General features: G+C 42.9%; 2 protein-coding genes across 4 annotated transcripts in view; one reads left to right on the top strand and one right to left on the bottom strand.

The window, feature by feature from the left end:
* LOC143298526 (uncharacterized) overlaps window positions 1-10,299 on the top strand; it is a 34,816-nt gene extending 24,517 nt beyond the window's left edge. For both annotated transcript variants that reach the window (XM_076611379.1, XM_076611378.1), the window contains exons 4-6: window positions 741-966; window positions 1,419-1,574; window positions 2,576-10,299. In XM_076611379.1, the coding sequence (XP_076467494.1) occupies window positions 741-966; window positions 1,419-1,574; window positions 2,576-2,935 (742 nt within the window). In that variant the 3' untranslated portion in view covers window positions 2,936-10,299. The remainder of the gene's footprint in view (window positions 1-740; window positions 967-1,418; window positions 1,575-2,575) is intronic.
* The window catches only part of LOC143298525 (uncharacterized), an 18,778-nt gene continuing 3,934 nt past the window's right edge, over window positions 10,157-25,000 (bottom strand). For both annotated transcript variants that reach the window (XM_076611376.1, XM_076611377.1), the window contains 11 exons: window positions 24,560-24,735; window positions 23,301-23,509; window positions 22,432-22,580; window positions 21,089-21,299; window positions 19,235-19,364; window positions 17,820-18,080; window positions 16,813-17,053; window positions 15,769-15,950; window positions 14,641-14,879; window positions 13,716-13,809; window positions 10,157-12,648 (listed from right to left, as the gene is read on the bottom strand). In XM_076611376.1, coding sequence (XP_076467491.1) covers window positions 12,373-12,648; window positions 13,716-13,809; window positions 14,641-14,879; window positions 15,769-15,950; window positions 16,813-17,053; window positions 17,820-18,080; window positions 19,235-19,364; window positions 21,089-21,299; window positions 22,432-22,580; window positions 23,301-23,509; window positions 24,560-24,735 — 2,168 coding nt within the window. In that variant the 3' untranslated portion in view covers window positions 10,157-12,372. The remainder of the gene's footprint in view (window positions 12,649-13,715; window positions 13,810-14,640; window positions 14,880-15,768; window positions 15,951-16,812; window positions 17,054-17,819; window positions 18,081-19,234; window positions 19,365-21,088; window positions 21,300-22,431; window positions 22,581-23,300; window positions 23,510-24,559; window positions 24,736-25,000) is intronic.

The raw sequence follows: 25,000 nt of genomic DNA, 5'->3' as shown, positions 1-25,000 counted from the left end.
TTTAACGTCTTTTCACTGTAAGTGATATTAGACGAGGGAAGGAAAAAAATCGAGTGGGAGGAGGGGGAGGGGGAATTACTGTGTACGCATACGAGTAAGTGAAAGTGTGTGTGTGTGTGTGTGTGTGTGTGAAAATTATTGATTTAAGTTTTGTTTAAAAAAATAAACAAAAAAACATAACAATATAACATATTTCTAATGAAAAACTAGCAACTATAACAGCGAACCAACTGGACTATTTAACAAGGAGTTGAAAAAGTCATACATTAGCAATGGACTGCTGAAGATCGTCAACACTGAAGATGATTTCAGTTCAGGGATTTGAGACTTTAACATATCGCAAGTTGGTATATGATCGGCTGTTATGTGAGCACCACAGATGCAAGAAACATTACTGACATATTTTGTCCTAAAACAATTCATTTTCCATCTGCAGATTAGAGAAATGATTTGCCTCTTATGAAAATCATTATGGTAATGTTTTCCCATGAAACCATACTTCCAGTCCACTCTGCAATGTTATATTATGTCCATCGTTTTTCGTCAGTTTTCTTTTTCTTTCTTTTGTTTTCTTTTTCTTTTTTCTTCCCCTCCATCTACCTCCCTCAACAGTTCCACGGAGGATTTCTTTTTAAAGCAAGGCCATGGACTCTTCTTACGTGGTTATACCAACGTGGTTTTCTTTACTTTCTAGATAATAATAAGAGAAAATGATAGAGACAGACCTATTTCATGGTCAGGTCAGAGACCAAGCAGAATCACACGTTTCGGGGCAGTCGGGAGACAACCACCTGGATCAGCGTGGATCTCTCACAGACCTACACCATCGCCAACGGTGTGGACGTCGAGGTGAACGTGCCCTCCCACTCCGTCCTCTACCGGGCGGGTCGTGACACTGGGTTCAAGGTCACCAAGGTCAAGGGCAACGTCTTCAAGGAGGTTCTGGAGTGGGAGGTCAACTCTCAGGTGTGGGAACTGGAATGATTGTGTGTGTGTGTGTGTGTGTGTGTGTGTGTGTGTGTGTGTGTGTGTGTGTGTGTGTCCGTGCGTGCGTGCGTGTGTGTGTGTGTGTGTGTGTGTGTGTGTGTGTGTGTGTGTGTGTGACGGTAAAGGGGGTGTGGGGGAATATGGGGACGGGTGGTTACCAGTACATAACGATCGAAATGCTGTTTTTGACGCGAGTGAGTGTCGAGCCCAAACGTTGTTTGCCGGAAACGGGGCTATTCTAACTTAATTAAGCAGCCCACATAGATCAGCTTTTCATTGCCTTACATTCACAGTATAGATCCATCAAAGTTCCAAAATTTTCCCTGTCTTCATCACGACTTTTTTTTCTTTTTTTTTCCCGGCCAAATTATGACGGAAGGTGACCGCTGTTTGTATACTTGAGAAACTTTAATAAGCGCATGCGTGTGTAGGTGGAGGTAATGCCGTCCTGGAAGGCCCACGCCCAGCTGCTGGCAAGGGAGGAAAGTCAGATGGTGGACTTCGAGGTCCGCACCACCCTCTCCCTCCCCCTGGGCGTCCTGCCTGTCCGCTTCAAGAAGCGCTCCGACAACAGCACGGCGCACGAGGTGTGATTGGGAGGGTGGGTGTGGGGGTGGATAGGATGGGTGGGTGAGTCGGATGGATGGGCGGGTTTGGAATGTGACCTGATGGATGGGTGGGGAATTGGGTGGCGGATGGGAGGGTGGGTGGGTGTTTGGATGGATGGGTGGATGAATGGATGGATAGATGAATTAGTCAGATGGATGGATGGATGTGTGGGTGAGTGAACTGATGAATGGGAGGGTGGTTGGGTGAGCGGATGGATGGATGGATAGGTGGGTGGGCGGGTGGGTGGGCTGGTGAATGGATTGATAGGAGGATGGGTGGTTGGGTGAATGGATGGGTAGGTGGATGGATGGGTGGGTGAGTGGGAGGGAAAGTGAACTGTTGAGTGGATGGGGGATTGGGTGAGGGGAGGGTGCGTGGGTGGGAAGGTGAACTGATGGATGGATGGGTGAGTGGGGGGGGGGGGGGCGGGGGGGAGTTAACTGATGTATGATGGATGGGTGTGGGGGGGGTAGCTGAGGAATGTTTGGACAGGTGGATGTATGAGTGGGTGGGAGAGTTAACTGATGGATGGGTTGATTGTCCAGAGAAATAGAAAGCCTCCATGCCACTTGTTCAGTTTTTGCCATAAATTCCAAACTTTTTTTTTTCAAATGAACGCATAAGAAAACAAACATTTTAACTAGCATTTTATTGCAGAGCAAAATCTCACAAACTGACCATGCAACAGACAGGCAAACAGATAACAGACAAGTACATGCAAGAGACTGAAATGTGCCGATTGGCTGGCAGACCAGTACCATCTTTTCAGTTTAACACAAATGAAAGTGAAAGACATAAAGAAAGAAATGAGATTTCGTGTGTGTGTGTGTGTGTGTGTGTGTGTGTGTCTGCACGCGCGCGCGTGCGTGTGCAAGTGCATGCATGTTTAAGTGTGCAGTTCATTTTACACACACGCGCGCGCGCTCGCACGCACTTACGCACGCAAGCTAGCTATATAAAACACCTGCATCGTGTCCAGGTCAAGATCGACAAGCTGGAGGAGGTGTTCCAGACGAAGGAGGAGGGGGGTACCCTGGAGGAGGAGGAGATGCAGGTGGTGCACAACCTGATGGAGACGCTGATCGACGCGGAGGGCAACAGCCGCTCGGACAGCAAGCTGCAGCTCATCACGCTGGGCACTTGCGTCTGCGTGGCCTGGTCCGACCAGAAGGTGGACATCAAGACATCCCAGCTCTCCATCTCCGACCAGGACGATGGGGACGTGGGCACGCCCGCCCGCCACACCTCCACCTACCCCCCCTCACAAGAACAGGACGGGAAAGTGCAACAGCAGCAGCAGCAGGAGAAACACATCAAAGACATGCTCGTGCAGGTTTAAGATCAGGGTGGTCGACAGTAACATCTGAGCGACCTGAAAGTCTGACTGAACCAGACAACGAGGTTCTGAATCAATGTGTTGATCAGAACAAACAGTGTCTTAGTGGAATAAAAATGTGTATCGGAATTTCAACAGCATTTTGGTAAAAAGATGTAGATAAAGACGTCAACAACAAAAATAAATATATATAGGGCACCAGGGACTGAATGTCAACAACCCTCTGGTGCAAGTCACAGATCGTGACATCAACAGCGCATGTGCAAGTTCAGATTAGGACACAGTGATATCTTGCTGCACAGAGCATCAATAGCATATGTTGAAATCGTATATCACATCATGCTCATGAAGATGTAGACGACAACGCCAACAATTAACATATATTTTAATGAATATAACTGTAGAACAGGGCATTAGAAACATCTATATGGTGAAAGTGCATGTATATATCATGTCATTAAAAATCAGTCTTGATGGAAATGTGGATCAGCATTGACCAATTACATTCATAGTTCATCGTTGTCCTGTTACAAATGCAGATTATGACATCGGAAATATATTTCTACATAATTGATGTCCTGGAACATATCTTGATCAGGACAACGAAAATCGCGATATCAACATTCACTTGTGGGTGAAAACATAAAAAGTGAAGGTCACGCCAACAACAATTCAGACCTTGATGAAAGCTTGAACACTGTAGATCAGGACATCAACAAGTTCTTTGTATAAGATTCACTAGACTTGATTAGGTTGGATTAGTGATCTTAGCATTGCTCATTTCGCGTAGTGTTTAGCATTTTCTACGCTTATTCCTTAGACTTAGGGAAATTCGTCGTGCAGAGCGAGCTTAATGCAGATAAGATCGCATATCATGCAGTTCAGCCACGGTTAAAGTCAAGGCTAGATGCATGTATTACTTAACAAGGCAACGCCGTGGCCACAGTATGAAAATGTAGATCAGGAAAGTGGCAACATTGCTGTGAAAGTTTAGAAAAGATTGTTCAGATTTAACTACTTGGTGAAAGTTAAGGTTAGCAGCGTCCTGGTGCATGTGTGGATTAGGACAGTAATGACAACAGGTGGCAAGTGTATCGATCAGGACACACAGCAAGACATCAACATCACGTTGGAAGTATTGATCAACACATTAGAAACATCATGTTGCAAAGGTATCAGTTTCAATTTCAAGGAGACGTCACAGCTTGTGGACTGATCCATATAATTATTTACAACACATCTGATTATTAAAAAAAAAAAAAAAAAGGAACAGAAAACTTACCTACGCATATCAATGGTAGGGCTTTGAGAGTTTACTAAATGCTGAAATAAAAATCACACGAATTATTATACTATAAATGAAATAAAACAAAAAACCAACACATAAAAATAGAATCATAACGAAAGACACATAGAAGACAAGTCATTAAACTGCAAATGTAGATCTATGCTAGTGCAGATCAGGACATCAAGATCTTGGTGAAAAGTATAAACAGGGTCATCAAGAATTACCATGCTGGAAGTGCAGATAAGGACACTGACAACATCATGCTGCAAGTACAGAAAGATGTTTATAACATGCTGGAAGCATAAATCCACTCTTCAGCAGCCTCCTGTTTCAAGTGTAGGCCTATCTTATGATATCTACAGCAGCCTGGTGCACAAATGTAGGTGTTGTGCATGTGTAGTCAAACTATTCTCTCAAAGGGATTCTAAAGAAAAATAGAGGTAATTTTAAGTTGCATCCACCCAAGAATTTTGCCTGGTGTTGTGTTTTAACACTTTTTCTCCTGTTTGTTTGCTTGAGGAATTATCCACGAACTGAACTGTCAATCTGATTTCAATTGAAAATGTATAGTGTAACTGTCATCAATAGATTGCGAATCTTTTTTCTGTTGGTTTTTTTTCTGTGGAATTTTTTCTCTCTCGTTTAATACTGCTGGACCGAAGCTTTTCATTCGACTTAAAAATATAAGTTATTGTACCCTCCGCACCCAAAAAGGGACAAAATATTAAATTTCTTTGAATCCCTGGGTCTGCTGATGGTTATCCGCCATCCCTTTACAGTAAGTCTTCACAACTCCCTTCTTTCAAAACTTAAATGATTCAAACAGCACCAATTTTAGAGAGGGAGAGACAGAGAAATGGGAACTGAATGGCCAGATGTTTCACACATGAAAATCTTTGATGAAGCAAATGTTATTCATGAAGTGGATGCACTAGTATCTTTTGCTTAAGCCATATCTTTAGGACCCGAACTGGATGATGAACTCGTTCTAAATAAGTTGCTTATCAGGCTGAAGAGTATCGATTTTTTCCTGTGCTGTCTTTTTTGTTTTTATCATCAGTTATATGGCACATCCTCCACATTAAAAACAAACATGGTTTTTACAATTTTCTATATAATGCGCAAGATATTATATATAAGGCTCACACCAAAACGAGAAACAAAGTCGAGCATTGATGGGTTGACCGCTGTCGCTGACGCGGCCATGTTTGGTCGGTGTCGTGGCCCTGGCATATCATCATCGGAACTCATCACCACAGTGTTTCGTCATCTGCTCGCTGGTGTCCTCTGATGATCTCCGTGCACCACCTAGGGTCACATCGTGATCGTTGTTGCAGAAACCTATTACCAGGCTGACGCAGTTCATTATAGACTGCAGGAAGCAGTGCAAATTGGTTTTATTCTGATTAATGGGAACCTTTCATTCGTTTTCGCTGTGACGGACGTCATACTTCCAGTTTCCGGCCGACCTCGTTACGATTCAAGTTCATGAGAACTTTTCAATAAACATGTCCATCCATTCGGCTCCCCATGTTAAAAGGCACGTGGTTGGAAGTTGAGGAAAACTATCGTCTTCTTGTCCGTAAATTACGGTTGTTACTTTGTTGGTTTTGTTAAGTTATCACATGAATCCTGAAAGTCTGCCTTTTTTTTCGTTTTCTTTTTTTTTTTTTTTTTTTTTTTTTTTGCATAATGGTATTTTCGATTTAAAGGATGTGGTTTTCTAAACTGAAATGTGGAGAGGAGCTGCACGCCTTGCAGACTTTTGATGACAGTTAACTCAACAGATAAATGGACAACTGTCTGGTATGTGTGGTTGATTAAACAGTGAATCTGCACGTAAGGCAGTCACTCTGGGTTGTGCGATAAGTTATAACAACTTTAGATTCTTGAAACGGAGAGAGTATGCTGTGTACATATAAACAGAATTTATTTTTATTCTTTGCAGAGAGGTTTATCGTGGTGTAGTGGGAAGGACCGTAATACGTCTTAAAAGGAAATTACGTAAGTTGGGCATAATGATTATGACGTAGCCCATGTTTGTTATTTGGGTTTATGTGAATGTGAATAATAATGCTATAATATATTTAAGTCTGATAAATCACAGTGTAGCTGAGTATTGTTCACTGGAGGTGACTTGAACTACCCATTCATCATTAAGGCTATTTTGTAATCCAGGTGGATGAATATTGGTCAGTGTGAGTAACAGTTGGCCTAATCTGCCATGTGTAATCGGTGTGTAATCTGCGCATAATATTGACTCAGTGGTGACTGCTGGTGTTTGGCCCTTATTTCACAGAGGTGGCAGGGTGTACGAATATGTAACTTGATATGCCTTTTGTTATTACCTGATATTTATACTCATCTGTACATCTGTGGTCATTTTTTGACCTCACGCCCTATTCATACACAAGTGGTTGCTGCACGTGTACAGCTGGTGCCATTCTTTTCTGTCGTCGTGCTGTAGATGTGCAAGTAGATGCTGTTCTTTCAGCGATTTATTTATTATGTATTCTTGTGTAACGGTCATGTATCTATCATGTAGTCATTGGTATACACTGATACAACTATTGTTTCTTTTATTTGTATAATATTCTCTCTCTCTCTCTCTCTCTCCCTCTCTCTTGAGAATCAGAGGAAGGAAGTTTAATGAATGTCTGTCTGCCATAAAAAAAAAAAATGACATGTTGCTCGACCAAAAATAGTTTATTGGAAAAAGAAGAAACAAAAAAAAGCAAAAGGAAAATAGGAATTAATGTTAAAATGATAACGAAAGAAAGAAACGGATCAATGGAGGAAACAAAGACAGATGTAAAATAGGAATTACTGAGCCATTGCGGAATCGCCATAGTTGCACTCGTCAACACCAAGATAATTGTTGTTGTTTTTAAGAGCACAAGCATTCTATCAGTTACTTCATTTGTTGCAAACGTGATGTGGCGGATCTGATCATGTCATCATTTGTCAGCTTCAGTGAATGACATTGACCTGAATTCTAAGTGACCTTGTTGATAGGTCAAGCCCATGATGACATTTCTTTCTGATACTGTTACTGTCTTAATACATGAAGAATACCCCCTTCCCACGCCCGACCCCTTTGTCCTACCACAAACCAGCATGCTCTATTTTGTTTTGTTTTCATTGTTTTTGTAGGCTTGATGATCTCCAAAAGAAAAAAAAAAAGATTTAATCACCAGCTGTTTTGGTTGATTGGTGGATGAAGAATCATGGAATTTCAGTTCAAGGTCACACATTTTTAAAACTTTTTAAATATTTATATTTCAAAAACACTTTCTTGCATGAAACTCGACTGCTGTGAAGCTGTGGATTGCACAATGGGTATTTCATTTGAAAGCCAACAATAGGCGAATGTTACATTTTTTTTTTTCTTCTACTTCTTTTTTCTGCTCCAGTTGGTCAGATCCGATTGCTTGGTGAGTGTGTTCTGGGCTCAAAAGGAGATTGAAATCACAGAGTCAAGTGTCATCATTTCGCAGATTCTTCTGTCAGAGTTTTTGTTAATCAATCTAAAGTTTCTGATCAACACTGTAGTTTTCTGTATTTCTGGGGACCTGGTAGATGTAATTTGTGTTGTTCAAGGAAGTATTGTGTATCAACCTATCATGAAGTTTCAAACCAGAAGACCTCCACACCATCATCACCACTGAATCTCTTCCACTGTTCAACAGATTCATAACTTGAAAGCTATATAATTGGAGAGATGTATGGATGCTCTCCACATCAGATAGGAAGGATATTCAGTCTGATTCTGATAAAGCAATACTTATCATCAGTGTGGGGAGAGGGGAGAAAGGAGAGTTAACCAAGTCGTTAGAAAACTGCATGGACTTCAGATCATAGGGTCTTGGGTTAAAATCCCGGCCAACTCAAATCTTAATTAAAGGGAGGAGATTTTTCCAACCGAGTTATGTGCACACCTGCTAGGGCCAGAATCCCCTTCGTGTATATACACATGAAGAACATCAACTTGAACGCACATGGTAGTGAAAATTCCGCTTCTGTTTTCAGTGGGTCATGGAAACATGGCGTATGGCTGCTTATGGGTTGGAAAGATGAGGGTGGAGGTGGGGGTGACATAACAATCTAGGTTATCCTTTGGTGGTGGACTACTGATGGATCCTGATTATATTTGACAAAACAGATGTCAGAGAATGGCATTATCCATGTGAATCCTATGTATGAGACCTTGCAATCCCTTAAGGCTGAGCTTCTATATATCCACTGAAATGCAGGAACTTAGACAATTTGTACATCCCAGAATTAAGTCGACATGTTTAACTGCAGCCACATAAAAGAATTCTGGTAGGCATTGTGACTTATCACAAACAAGTAAAATTTGGCTCCTAAAATGCGTGTGCACCATTGTAAGAATTAGTTTCACACACGACTGGGAAGAGAGTCGGGATGATGTGGATGTGTTGGGGAGGTAGATGAGCATTCTGCATCTTTCATGTCCTTGCAAGCAACACCAATATGCTGCTACACAATATGTATATTTCACGTTAGTCTTGAGAAGACATCTCCTCAGTGAAAGAGGTCCATGTCAAACTGTGGGGAGTTTCTCTTTGCTTAAGTGTGTAAGAGGTTTGTCTCTCCAGTCACAGTCAGAAGCAAGTAGCAAGCCTCATGAGCACTTCACAGTGTGAAACAGCTGTCACTTGTTGTGCATGTTAACCTCCCCCTTTGGAGGAACAAATGGCTAGCATGAAATAATAATAATAATGAGATTTTAAAACCCATGCCCACATTTGATCCTCAGTGCAAGCCAGTTTTTAAGGTTGAAAATTAAACCAAAGATTTATCTTTAACATTTCATTTCTTCCCCTTGTGTACAGAAAACAAAGTCATGACGGCTTGATTTTATTATTCATTATTCTCTCTCTCTCTCTCTCTCTCTCTCTCTCTATATATATATATATATATGTGTGTGTGTGTGTGTGTGTGTGTGTGTGTGTGTGTGAGTGTGTGTGTGTATATATATACACCATAACCAAATACAAGTATGGTAAATACACTGATCAAAATGCATGTTGGCATGTGTGGGTACTCTGTGTGTGTGTGTGTCTGTGTGTGTGTGTGTGTGTGCAGGGAAAAGGTGTATTAACCAAAAAGTTTATAACTTTAAAAATTGTATGTTATAACTATTAAAATAATGAATGTCACTGTGGTGGATAATGCTTAGAATGTTCCTGTTAATGATTAGATATTGCCAGGAAAGATGATATTGTTACAGAGAATCCACCCACCATTAAACAATTCATCAAAAAGCCAGCATAGAATCAGAAAGTTAACTGTGCATTTTGAACAGGTTTTTTTTATGGAAATCAAAAGACTAGAATAAAATAATGGCAACATGCTATGAGATATCTTGAACACTCAGTTTATAATATGCTTTAAAAACAAAACATTCTTTGTGCAATAGAAAGTGTATCAAAAGAATACTGACTGTCATTGTCTGTGGTGAGCTACCCTTTGGCAGCTCTTATGATCATTATGCTTGGAACCAGAGGATTTCTTTCTGTTTCTTCTTGTTCATGTTTTCCACTGTACCTTTCTGTGATAATTATGACCAATTTATACACACACACATATGTATATATTTATAAACAATAAATTGGTGCTTCACATATTCATCATAATTATACATTGTCTTTGTTTCGTTTTGTATCACTTGGGCTGCATTGCGCTCTCTCTCTCTCTCTCTCTCTCTCTCTCTCTCTCTTACACATACACATACAAGTGCATACATGTATGCACACACAATCATATGTGCACACCCACCCACACATGCATACACACACCAACACACACATGCACACATACACACTCTCTGACAAAACCATGTCTCAACACATCAGACACAAGAGACTACAGAACTGTCAATAATGTTTCTATTTTCAATAAGTTAATGTGATTCACATAATCACAGTGAAACAATAAACTCAGAACATAGATGTGATATATATTATGTAAAAGAATGCTGTATATTAATACAAATCAATGGTAAACATTAGGGCAACCACAAATCTGTCACACATGACAAAAACAATTGCAAAAACTGACGATCTTCAACAAACTACAAAACATCATCATACTGAGACTTTCTGATAAAAAGATGTGAGCAAATACGGTTATCTTTTGAAACGAATGCACTAAACACCTTTTTGTTTGAGCCAACTCCTTTGTTGATCTAAATTTTTTTCAAGCATGGAATGCACTGGCTATAATCAGGTCACTGATTGTGACTTTTGTTTTTCACTTAAGTTGCATGTAACTGCTCAAGGTCTTGATGTGGGGGGATTCTTCTTTGTTCATGGGCTGCAAATCCCAAGTTCACTTATGTATTTGGTGGGCTTTAATGTGCATGACCATTTTTACCCTGCCATACTCTGTTTTCAGAGGGTATGTTCATGTTTCCATTACACATCAGATGCTTGGATAATGGGATCTTTAATGTCTGGATATGATCTTCTGCATGCATATACAAACAAAGGGGGTCAAGACACTTGCAGGTCTGCACATCTCTTTACCTGTGAGATCGGAAAAGTCTCCACGCTCCACTACTCGGCTGTTGTACCTATCATGTGTATGTATGCCTACAAGGGGGATAATGAAAGAAAACATTCATGTCCTTTCCAAACATTGATAAAGACTTCACAGATATAGTAGACATTCTGATACCACCAACATTGCTGTTATAGACATCATGCAACAAGAGTGTTAATTCTCAGAGTGGTGCACTACAGACAATTAACAATGATCAGGCTTTTGATAACAGACAGCAGTAGATACCTTTGATGTTTATACTGTTGATGTACAAACAGAAACAAGACCATTTACACAATATACAGTTAAAGAAAATATATACACTTTTTTCAACACACAACTGCACACAACTAAAACATTCATATATACATACATGGATAAACACTCACACACACAAGTGCACATACACACGCACACGCACACACACACACACATTTATCATGATTTGTATATATATCACAGCCAGTACACTGATATTTATTTTCAAACAAATCAGCAGTCATAAAAAAGAGAAAAGAAGAGACAATAAGAAATTTCAGCCACTTTCTATCCTTGTGTCCAGCACATGTACAGAAAGCAATAGGCAGAGGGGATGTGGCTAGACTGAGCCACATCTATCACATGTCTGCTTGCAAATGCATCACATTTATTTCAACTAATGTCTGAAAAAAGACAGTTCACATCGTTTCTACCAGGAACATGTCACATCATTCACACTTTCATTAAAAGGGGTAACATTATTTACATTTCGAATGGGAAGAATGTCATGTCATTGTTGTTGGATTTTTTTTTTGTAATTTTGTATTTGTGCTAGGAATACCATGACATTAACTTCCACTCCAGGAAAGCACCACATCATTCACATTTCTCTGAGAAACAGACTTTATGACTTACACTTCTATTGTGCATATGCTGTGTCATTCATATCTCTCTATAAATTTATCAAAGAAAAGGAAAAAAGAAAAGGATTCAACATTATTCATATTCATTGACTGGCATGATGTAAAATAAGAATGAACAAAAAAAAAAAAAAAAACAAGCAATAAACAATATAATCAAATAACAATATAAAAAAAAAAAGTGAAACTATTCTAAAATAAAATGGGGATCAGGTGTGATAAAAACAAAGGCACACTCAAAAAGTAAGGTTGGCATAACTGAACACACAAACAAAAACAGTAAAAAGTCAATGTCTGTAAGAAAGTAACATTCATCTAACACAGAAGTGGAACCTTGTGGTGAAGACAGATTCAAGAGAAATGGCAAATGCCTGCCCCCCAATAAAGACACAACACAATCCAATTACACTGCAGTCACCTGCTCTTAGTAGAGAGAAACAGAGGATCAAATCAAACCATGTTGCTTATTGCCCAGCCAACTGCAAAGTGACCATTCTAGGGCCAAACACCAATCAGTTCTTAAAACCATAGCAAGAAAACACAAAATAATGAAAAATAAAAAAAGTCAATTAAAACAAGGTTAAAAAGACTGATTCATCCAGGTAAAGCTTAAACAAAGTCAAAAATACTGAACATAGATGTCCAGCCCTCTGGTGAAGGAACAATCCTCCAAACCAGCAGACAGGTTAGCCCTTGCCGGCGACAACAGAAGCATATGTCTGCGCCGTCTTCCCGGCGGACATGGTGGGCGTGGTCACTCCAGAGGCTGGAGAGCTGGGGTTGGCAGTGCCAGGGGAGAGGGAGGTTGTCTTCCGGGGGGCGGGGCGGTTCTTCTGCAGCTTGCGCATCTTGTTCTCTTCCCGCTGCCGCTGCTGCTGTTCCTCCTCTTTCTGCCTGCAGGCCAGCTCCTTCCTCCGCTCCTCCTCCTCCTCCTCCATCTTCTTCTGCAGCTCCTTGCGCCACTGACACACAGGGACAGGCACCAATACAGCTTACCATAGTAACCACACAGGGGTCATGTACATTCAACTGACATAAGGTTTCACAGTTCTGCTGTTGTTGTGGCTGAATGAAAGATTTCACAATACTGCATGTTGCCGTAGTGAATAACTGAAAGATTTCACAACACAACTATTGCTACAGTGGCTAAGTGGAAGATTTCACAGCACTGCTATTGCCTTTGTGAATAAATGAAAGATTTCACAGCACTACTATTACCACAGTGGCTAAATGAACAATTTCACAGCATCTCTATTACCACCATGGCTAAATGAAATATTTCACAACACTACTATTGTCACAATGATCAACTGAAATCTTTCACAGTACTACTACTGTCACGATGACCAACCAAAAAGACAACTTAACCGAAACAAACATGCGGGAGTTGTACTTTAAAAGCCTGTATTGATTCTAAATGGGTCAACTTCACCCCCAGGGTCACTTCAAGCTAGCCTAGAATAACCCCAGGGTAAAAATCCAACAGGGGTACAAACAGGCTGCTACACTGAGGGTGTGGCAGATGAAGAACCAGAGTGTGGTGGTTGTGTGTTGGAGGTATTTGATTACAGATTGCATTTATATTTGTATTTCTCTTCTTTTGTCACAACAGATTCCTCTGTGTGAAATTTGGGCTGCTCTCCCCAGGAAGAGCACATTGCTACACTGACAGCGCCACCCATTTTTTTGTATTTTTTCCTGTGTGCAGTTTTATTTGTTTTTCCTATCCAAGTGGATTTTTTTCAACAGAATTTTGCCAGGGACAACCCTTTTGTTGCCGTGGGTTCTTTTACATGCCCTAAATGTATGCTGCACATGGGACCTCGGTTTATCGTCTCATCCAAATGACAAACGTCCAGACCACCACTCAAGGTCTAGAGGAGGGGGAGAAAATGCTGGCGACTGAGCCGGTAACACTAACGAGGCAGCAAAAACAAACAAAGAAATAAACAAAAAACAAAAAGCACAGAGGACAGGGAAGGGGTGGAGGAAGGGAGGCAGGATGTGTCTGTGGGTTCAGTCCACTGACCTGATCCTCCACGATGCGACGAAGGTCGAACCCGGTCCTGGTGTTGTAGTCTGCTGGAGGTTCGTACAGCGACATGGCCAGGTCAATCTCTTCCCTGTTTCACCACACACACACCACAATGTACATGCAAGTACATGTTCACACACACATGTGCATGTGCACACACACACTGGCACGCACACATATACAAAGACACACAGAGACACACATACACAAACATAAACACACACACACATGTATGCACACATGTATGCATGCACACACATACACACGTGTGTGCACACACCCATACACACACACATGCACACGTGTATGCACGCACACACATACACACATGCACACACACCACACACACGTGCACACATGTATGCACACACACACATACACACACACACAAAGAGGCATACATGCAGTCATCCCTCTCCCCTCCCCCACCCTCCTTTGTTTTTTGTTGTTGTTCTTTGTTGTTCTATTTGTCCAGTGGCACTTAGACTGGAGAGACATAAACAGTAAAGCTGATTCAAGGACCATGCATCCTTCCCCTTCCACTCTCCTTCATTTATTTTCTTCTTTTTTTTTCACAGAGTGTCACAGAAGCGTGGACAGACAAAAAATGTCAACACCACTACAGAAACCAAGCATCCTTCCCCCTCCAGCCTCCTAAACCTACCTCCCTTCTTCTTCTTCGTTCGTGGGCTGCAACTCCCACGTTCACTCACGTGTACATGAGATGATGAGATGGCTTTTATGTGCATGACAGTTTTTACCCCGCCAAGTATGCAGCCATACTCCGTTTTGGGGGGTTACCTCCCTTCTATTCCCCAACCGCCAACCTGCTATCACCCTCCCATCCCCCACAATCACACACACACACAATGATAGCAAGTAAACTCGCACTCATACACACAATAACAAGTGAACTGACTTGAGTGAGGTTCGAAGGGGTTTCCTCTCCGTCTGTCGCTGTGTGAGCTGGGGTCGGGACTGGCTCCGTGCAGGCTGGGGGGCCCTGGCAGGCACGCTCACGGGTGGGGGCAGGGGGGGCAGGTAGATGGATGACAGCCCTAAGGCGATTCGCGCCCCAATGGAGACGGGCACAGGGGCTGGGGAGCTGTCCGTCGTCTTCCCTTTGCTGCCACGGACGCCCTCCATGTTGGTGTGTACCTGTGTGGCAGTGAATGGATGGATGGACACCCCTTGGATATTGATAGGGGTTTGTTTGTTTTGTTTGTGTGTGTGTGCGTGTGTGTGTGTGTGTATGCATATGTGTGTGTGCATGTGTGTGTGTGTGTGTCATTTCCATTTCCCCCATTGTTTTGGTGGCATTACTCTTACACATCTCATTCTATTCCACCTATCCCCTTCCTGTGTGCAGATACACCCAAGCCCATTTTGTCATGCCAAGCCCAAGCTAGGGTTCAGTCAAAGTTTAGGTGTGAAGACTCTCCAAATTTAGGAAACCAGCGTTAAACAATCAGCTGACCACACACCACGCCTCTGCGGATGCCTGAGTTAAAACTCATGTAGAGGTCTACATTCTGGCATCATTTTCTCATGCTGTAAGGGTTGAAGCCTTGTGAAGTCTGCCAAATCATGTTATTCATTACCCTGAGGTAAAGGTGGAATTGTGAGCTGTACCATTTCATTGGCTAGTCGTCATGGGCATTAATCATTCAGGGGCAAAACCATGTACATGTGTTATTCAAACTGTGTTTTGATTCAAAATGCTACCAAAGTTGTTTACCATGCTGCTTGGCTGAGTGAACAAGACTGAAAATATTTTTGGTTGTGCACACCCAGTATTTCAACCCTTCTACACTATGCATCCAGGTCAGCAATTCTTCCTACCACCAGTCAACTGTGTCACAACATTGATTGTTACCAAACCAGTCAGCTCTGTTAAAAAGTGATTGTTACTAAACCTTCCTCCCTATTCCTTTACATCCATCCATCCATCTGTCTGTCCTGTCCCATGCTTACCCTCCCTAAGTCCCTCCCTCTTTTCCTCAGACACATTTTCCTGCTCCATGATCCAGTCAGACTGGCAACTCACCTGCCCCACTTTGAGAGCCTCCAGCACGCGGCCGTCTTTCTCACAGGTGTGGGCGTGCAGCATGGCGTTCCATGCTGCCGTGCGCAGCCCCTCCCGTCCCTTGTCCCCCTCCAGGCTCCTCACCACCTTCACCAGGGACTGCAGTGCCCCGTAGCGGATACGCCAGCTCCAGTCATTGGGGCCTGACATATTGTAACATCGTTTAAGACATCTAAATGTGCTTTTTTAAGGTTCAGGGTATGAAGGCCTAAAACGTTTTTAGGGTTGCTGTTGTATTCGAACTGACTGGTTTCAGTGATAAAGGGCCAAAACGCTATGTGTTTGCTGTCATATTCAAACATACAAGTTCCAGTAATCAAGGCCAAAAATGCTTTTGTGTTTACTGTCGGATTCAAATGTACTAGCTCTAGTCAAGGCCTGACTAAGCGCGTTGGGTTACGCTGCTGGTCAGGCATCTGCTTGGCAGATGTGGTGTAGCGTGTATGGTTTGTCCGAACGCAGTGACGCCCACTGCTAGCTCAAAAGGCTGTAAAACACTACATGATTGCTGTGCTGTTAAAAAATGCCAGCTCTAGTGATAGGGTCCAAAACTGCTACATGTTCACTGTGTTACTTGCAGCTTCAGTGATGAGCCCCTAGTAAACTGTGTGGCCCTGTTGACTTTAACACAATTTTGATTCATGACAGCTATTTTGACAGATTTTAATCATAGAATAGGTGCACAGGTTGTGTTGTGTTGTGTTGTGTTGTGTTGTGTTCTTGTGTTATGTGTGTGTTGTGTATGGTATTGTATTGTACTACTCTTTTGTCACAAAAAGATTTTTTATTCTTTCTTTTCATCTGTTTTTTTTTCTGCCTGCATGTGTATTTACCTTCCTATTAAGCAAGGGTTGTTCTGCAGAATTTTGCCAGCGATAACCATTTTGTTACTGTGTGCTATGTGCTTGCTTTGCACAGGACCTAGATTTATCACGTCATCCAAATAATTCAGGTGACATGGGACAAAACTGAGGAAAACAGCAGCAGAGTCTCACAGTGACTGACCTCCATCAGTGGCTTCCCCATGAGCGTGGAACACAGCCAGGTCCAGGAGGCCGGCACTGGACAGCTGGACGCAGCTAACGCCATGCTGCTGCTGGGGCTTCAGCACACTCCCGCCCATGCCAACCAGCGCCATCTTCTGGATGGCGGCAGTGCTTCCGTGGATACAGATGTCGCCCAGCATGTCGGTGTAGGTAAGGGCCACTTCCCAGTGCCAGCCGTTGATGCCGGGAGTCTCTGGCAGCTGTGCGTGGGCAGCATTGGTTAACGAGGTGGTGCATTTTGTGAACATGAACGCACACGTATGTATACACCCACACACACTCATGCACGCATGCACACACATATGCATACATGCGTGCACACATACGCGCACACACAAACACACACAAAAACATGCGCATGCGCAACACACAAACACACATATACAGAGATACAGATGCAAACATGTACATAGATATACACACACAAACACTCTGCGTACACATACACAGACTCACAAAAAGCACAAACAGACACACACACCAAAAGGACACATACAACCTACCTCATGCCCATACCCACACTCAAACATCCCCATCCACACACACACACACACAAACACACACAACCTACAGCCCTCCCCCATCTCTCACCAACACACACAACCCTTTCTTACCTCCCAACACACACACACACATCCCCTCCCTACTACCTCTCTCTCTCTCACACACACACATACACCTACAACCCTCCCCTATCTCTCACCAACACACACAACCCTTTCTTACCTCCCAACACACACACACACATCCCCTCCCTACTACCTCTCTCTCTCTCTCACACACACACACACACCTACAACCCTCCCCTATCTCTCACCAACACACACAACCCTTTCTTGAACTCCCAACACACACACACATCCCCTCCCTACTACCTGACACACACACACACACACACACACACACACAAACACACTCACACACAGAGAGACACACAGACACACACAAACATGCACACACACACACCGGCAGGTTGGTGAAGGTGGGGGCAGACGAGGCGTCAGATCCACGGCTGGTGAAGAAGTCGGACCCCACCTCGGGTCTGAACCCTGTGCCCGGTGCTGTCTCCACACTGCGCCTGCTCTGCTGCGAGTCCTGGACCACCAACCCTGACGGACGCAAAGGGTGCTCCGATCCCTGGCTGCCCTGCAGGTGGCGCTTCAGCAGCCCCCCGTTTTTCTCCCCTGCTCGCTCCTTCATGGCCAGGCTGGTCTCGTCAAACGACACCTGTCAAGAGAAAGCAGGTGATGAACTCTTGAGTCAGCTGTCTGTTTCACTGACTTGCTAATGAATGGCACTTTCACTACTGATATATGTACACACACACACGCGCACACGCACCCATATACAAATATATGTAGATAGATAGAGATGTATACAGATAGATATATCTTCAATATATCCCTTTACTTCTCTCCCATGTTCTCTCATATGCATGAGAGGGCTGTTTTGTTTTATGTAAGTGCTGTGTACCTCACATAAGATTTCACACACACACACACACACACACACACACACACACACACACACACACACACACACACACACACACACAGACACACACACAGAGCATATGCATAATGGCCACTTTTCCCATGTCTTGTTCATTACGTCACCCACCCAACACCACACGCCCTCACCTCCAGCATCCAACCCACTCACTTGCGCACCCCTCTTTTTTCTATTCCAATATCACTCTTAGTGAAAAGTGAAATCTATGAACAAAAACAACACAAGCATATCTGACTCCAGTGAAGTTTGTCAGTTTAGAGCACATAAAACTATAATCTCTGCTTCTAAACTCTTTATATTGTTTGTAATGCTTTACTACATTTAGGTCATAAAGGTGACATATTCACTGGTATAATGATTCATAAAGTTATGGAGATAACCACACAGTTACCGTGTTTCAATTATGTTGCTGTTTCATGCATAAACTCAACAAAGTGTCGTTAATTCTATGCTGTCTATCATTACACTGTTTTTTTGCCTTCCTTGTTTACAAAATTTGATGAGAAGGTGCAGAGGCAGAATCAGATATGCATTGGACTTCTCATCCAGCGTTCACTAAAGATCAGGGTTCAAGGCCCAATCTCAACATTCATGTTGTTGTGTCGCTGGGAAGGGTACCCTGGTTTGAATGGCTACCTGACTGGTCAGAGAAAGTTAAAACAGCGGAAGGAGAGAATTAGACCCCGCCTTCCTATGCCAAGTCTTGGACACAGTGGATATGAATTCACTGCTGTGATGGACGTAAAAGACTATGGGACCTTTAACCTTCTTTTTATTTTTTTATTTTTTTATACTGGACATCTGATAGATGTATTTTTTATTTTGATCTTAAAAAAAAAAGTGAATAAAACAAAATCTGTGCCTCTCACCTCTCTGGACTTGAGGGGAAGTTTCTGTGAGCTGGCTGCTTCTTTCAGGACAGGTTTGGGTTTTGTGTCTTCAGTTTCCATGTTGTCCTCTGACTCGTTGCCATGTGGACCATCCGCCCCATCCTGGGAGCTGTGAACAAAAAGGGGGTTGATTCACTTTGCTGTGTGCATGTTCTTTTTGTTTGCAATCTTCGCTTTGTTTGCTGCTGTGCATCCACTTTTGTTTCTCTCTGTCTCTGTATTCCATGTTCACATCTAGCATGGTTCTCACTCTCTCTCTATCTCTCTTTCTCTCTCTAACTCACTCACTCAGATCACACACACACACACACACACACACACACAAACACACACACTAAACATAAATTATTATCTACATGAACAAAACAAACCCAGATATGTGTAAGACCATTGTTGTAATTAACCGGTTGAGTGCCAATAAGACATCAGCTGACATCCTACAAAAAATGTTGCCATAGTGCCTATAAGATGTCCACTGATGTCCTGCTTCGACTGGAGAAATCTGCTAAATAAATTCAGAAATATTTGACAATGTGCATCAACTTGCAACTCAAACGTAGAATAGACGTTCCGGAAACACACGGTGAACATTTCAAACTTGTGTGGTTTCACGAAAAGAAGAACAAGCAAGGCTGGTAACTCTAGTGTATATGTTGCCGGTTGGCGCCTGAGGTGTTGAGCGTACAAGTCACCAATCGGTGTCTGAAGCGTTCACCTAGGAAGTTACTGATTGGCGTCTGAACCGTCTAATGGGTTAACCAAAGAGCGGTCCTAACTGTTCAGAGGGGGAAGCCCTTTGATGATACTTTCTCCCTCCTGGTTGCAGATGAGCCAGTGAAGTGTCTGCTGTCCATCCAGTTTGTCTGCTTTACAAAGGAGTCGGTCATCAAATCAATGACAAAAAGTGTGAAAAAATAAAATCATTAGATTCCTGTCCTCTGTCTTAGTCTCTCTCTCTCTCTCTCTCTCTTCTCTCTCTCTCTCTCTCTCTACTAACACCATGCTTGTCCATGTGTGTGTGTAAGTGTGAGTGTGTGTGTGAATATTTTTTCTTTAATTTCTAATTAACAGTTTTCCCCCCTCTTTTATATATTTCTATTAACACCATGCTTTAATTTCAATTCAGTATTGAGTTGTGTAGACCCTATCAAGGGCAGGGACTGGATGTAAAAAAAAAAGCACATAAGTGCTTATCTATCATCCTCGAAATAAAGATTTTTTTGGGAGGGGGCTGGGGGTGGGGGGGGGGGGGGTCTTGTCTCTCTCTCTCTCTCAAACACACACATACACACACACACACAGTTGGAGAGAAAAACAGATGGAGATTACATTTTACCCATCCAGTAAAGTTGACCCAGAAAGACTGAGTTGCCCCCCATATCACATTCTTCATTTTGATACAATTCTGCTCTCTCCCTCTCTATCTCTCTCAAACAGACACACACACACACACAACGGAAGATAGATGGAGATTATATGTGCCTATCCAGTTATACAGTTAGCTACGCATGATGATCTGATTTCATATGCGATATTTAGCAGTGATATTGGCCTCCAGTTCTTAATGAAGTTTCTAGGTTTGTCTCCTTTAGGAATATATATTGATATCATTATCATAATCATTTTTTCTCAAGGTCTTTAGTTATGCTACTGGTCAGGTATCTGCTAAGCAGATGTGGTGTAGTGTATATGGATTTGTCTAAACCCACTGATGTCTCCCTGAGAAAGTGAGACATTTGAATACAAAAGAAAGTTTAAAAAAAAAAATTAACTAATAAAAATTTAGACCCCTCTAAGAACTCCAGTCTGACCCTTCAACCCCTGACCCCTGACCTGGTGTGTGATGAGGTGACCTGCAGACTGTTGGTGGCAGAGGAGAGAGCAGTGGCGGAGGCAGCAGAGGACCCCCCTTTCTTCTCCCCATCGCCTTCGTCGCTCCGCTCATAGATGTCGCTCAGCGACGGTCTGGAGCTGAGGTAACTGCCGCGGGAATCAGCCTGCTTCAGCAACAGGTCATCGTCATTGCTGCTGATGCTGAACATGTCTGTGTACATACATACATCATGGTCAGTGCCACTGCTGATGTAGGTGTGCATGTAGATCATCATCTGATGCTGAACATGTCTGTGTACTTGCATACAACAAAGTCATTATCACTACTGCAGTGGGTGTGTATGTAAAAAATCGTCATCACCTGACGCTGAACATGCCTGTGTACGTACAACAAGGTCATTGGCATGACTGCTGCAGGTGTGTATGTACATTGCCATCATCATCAACGTTGCTGATGTTGAACCTAACCATTCACATACATTGTCATCATTGTCATTTCTGAAAATGAACAGGATCAAAATCAATCCATCAACATGTTTGTATACATATGTTACCATCAACATGCCTGCTCAGAGAGAGAAAGAGGCAGACAGACAGACAGACAGACAGACAGAGACAGAGAGAGGCAGAAAAAGATAACAGAGAGTGCATATGTGTTCATGTTTGTGCATGCATGCTTGTGTGTGTACCTCCACTGCAGTAGTATTCTTTTCACTGGAGGCTGATGTTCACATGTACTGTTTTCTCCACATGTACATGTAAAACAAAAACTAATTCCCATTCTGGATAATTAAGTGCATGAGAATGAAGTGAACTAAACTTTGAAAACAAATATGGCTACAGAGAACTAATCTCTGTACAGCAAGACATTTTTAGAGGCAAACATACACACACATGCATAACAGAATGCAAAGCAAGTGGCAATGGTCTATAGTGACCCCCAAAAAGAGGCATTAACTTTAAATGAAGCACTGCACTATGAGAAAGAAAAAAAAGACACATTTTAACACACAAACAATGAGCACAACAACTGAATGATTTCGAGTATTGGACTTTCAGTCTGTGGGTCCCGAGTTCAAGATCACCCGATTGGCTGTGGGTGGAGATTTTTCCAATCTCCCAGGTGAACGGCTGGTACTGTAATCTCCTTCATGTGTATACACATGCAAAAGATCAAATATGCATGCTGAAGATCCCAGGTCAGTGTTCAGTTGATTAAGGAAACAAAAACATACCCAGCAAGCATGCCCCTGAAAATGGCGTATGGCTCATAGGTGCAAGTGAACATGAATGCAAAAAGACAACACCAAAAAACCCACAGAAATGCCACCTTTTAAACTCACCCGAGTGGCCAGAGCGACTGCTGAGAGGGGGAGTGATCAAATCCTCTGTCGTCTTCACCCCTTGGGCCAGGCGGTGCAGAACTTTCATGGCAGCCATGTTGCTTTTGGCCGTCTCCGCCAAGATGTGCAGTGCAATCATCCCGTCAACCCTGTCACACACACAACATAGACTGACCTGTATCACCCTGCCATACTTTTACATGGACTGCTCCATCCTACACATATCACACAACATGGGTCAGTCCATTCCTCTTATCACCCCCAACAGTATGGACTGCTGTATCCAAATTGTTATGTGCCAACAAGCCTGGTATGTAAAACAAGAACCACTGCATCCATCTGGACATACACTTCTTGTATGCTGCAACAACCATGTCCATATGTTTCTACAAGCGGCCTTTTACATGTATGACTGTTATATTTTGTCACATACTACACTGTCACTACAGAACTGTCACATTCAATATGGACTATTTATTTGTCCCTCCCATACAAATCATGTGTAATTCCAGGTCTCTCTGTTTCATAACAAGGATTGTTTCATTCCATTTTTTCATATGAAATATAACTCACTGTATTATTCTTTATCACAAGACAGATTTGTTCCACTCCTTTGTTCATCCTTTGTCATGAAACAGAACTGTCCAACCTCATGTTGCTCCCTCCAGCAATCTTTATGCATCCCTATCACACAGGATGCTGTCCATGCACACACATGTCAAAACATTTTCTCAGCCATAAAATATGCAAATTAACACTAGCACACACACACACACACACACACACACACACACAGCACACACACACAACACACACACAACACACACACACACATATTCTCCCCAAGCCTCAAAACAAACAAAACCCACCAAGTTTCGCTGGCCAGTCCTAATCCACAGTGGGCCAGGGCTTTAAGGGCCTCCCTGAACCCCCCAGACAGGGAGTGTGTGCAGCGCCACACATCCAGGGCGTGCCAGAGGGTGGGGCTCAGATCATGCACACTGCTGCTGATGGCCCCGCTGTGCGAGGAGTGGTTGTCCGTGTCACGCTGCTCCTGCTCGTACATCTCTCGTGTCGTCTGTGGCACCAACAACAATGAATGAATGATATGGATACTTATATAGTGCCTACCCTATGTTGGAGACCAAGCTCTAAGAGCTTTACAAATTCAGGATCATTTGCACAACAGGCCGCCTACCTGGGTAGAGCTGACTGACAGCTACCATTGGTAGCTCATCAATCAGTTTCCCGTGTCATTCAATCAGATTGCAAGCACGCACACATACACACTCAGACAGACATGTAACATTTCATATGTATGACTGTTTTGTTTATTTAGCTCCCCATGCAGGCAGCCATACTCTGTTTTCTGGGGTGTGCATGCTGGGTATGTTCTTGTTTCCATAATCCACTGAACACCGACATGGGGTCTGTACATCTGTAAACCTGGGAAAAATCTCCACCCTTTACCCACCAGGCGCCGTAATCGAGATTCAAACCCAGGACCCTCAGATCGCTTTAACCACTTGGCTATTGCACCTATTGTCAGCAGTCAGTGATTTTTAGAAAAGTGTTGTTTTGTGGTCTGTGGTCAGGAGAGGCAAGCTGATGTGGAAGAGTCAGCATCAGCATCAAGCAGCATGTTTTAATGGGACCAGCATATGTCTGCATTAAAAGTTGATGAATGTTATGTGCTTATTTGAATGTCTTGACTATCGCTACCTCCATGATGACAAACACTGAATCAAGGTCATATCCAGTCTTCCCAATAGACCAGTCCTTTGAAAACAATGAAACTACTACCACCACCACTACAACCAGCACACAGCAGTGACACACACACCATCAAAAAACATGCCTGTTACTGTGGATATTTACATATACATTATCATGTGATTACTCACACTCTCCAAATGGCACACAAGGATTATGCGTATAAGTGTGGATATCAACATGTGCATTATCATCGGTGGAAGCGACTGATTTTTGTCATGCAGAAAGGTTTGTGGCCGGTGTCTAGAAGCCAAGTAAGTGAAGTAATGCCCCACAAAAAAATATAGGAAAGGAAAAATAATCACTGAAAAACCATATGGAAATTCTCCCACCCACGCTTTAACAAGAGACTCACAGTCTCCAGGCGGTCCATGTCGTGTTTGGGGGCAGAGGGCAGGTGGTCGCCCTCCTTCACCTCCCCTGGCTCCACCACAGCATCGGCCAGGATGATCTTGGCCACCTCGATGATGAAGCGCAGGGACAGCAGGGCGTTGGGGTATGGGTTGTAGGCCTCCTGGCACTCCGCCAGACCTGGGGCACCCACACACAACAAAGTACAATTCAATAATGTACAATGCAGTATAACACAATACAACACAATCTTATAAATCCAATTGGAAATCACATGTGCACCCGGAAGGAAATGGAGAAAACAAAGCATGTACGTGTGTGTGTGAGTGAGTAAGCACACATGCTTTGTGTGCTCTCTGTGTGTGCCAGTATGCATGTAGTGTGTGTGTGTGTGTGTGTGTGTGTGTGTGTGTGTGTGTGTGTGTGTGTGTGTGTGTGTGTGCAT

Source organism: Babylonia areolata, chromosome 24, assembly GCF_041734735.1.
Source record: "Babylonia areolata isolate BAREFJ2019XMU chromosome 24, ASM4173473v1, whole genome shotgun sequence".
NCBI lineage: Eukaryota > Metazoa > Mollusca > Gastropoda > Neogastropoda > Buccinidae > Babylonia > Babylonia areolata.
The sequence above is the reverse complement of the archived record's forward strand: the minus strand, read 5'-3'. Positions and strand labels throughout refer to the sequence as shown.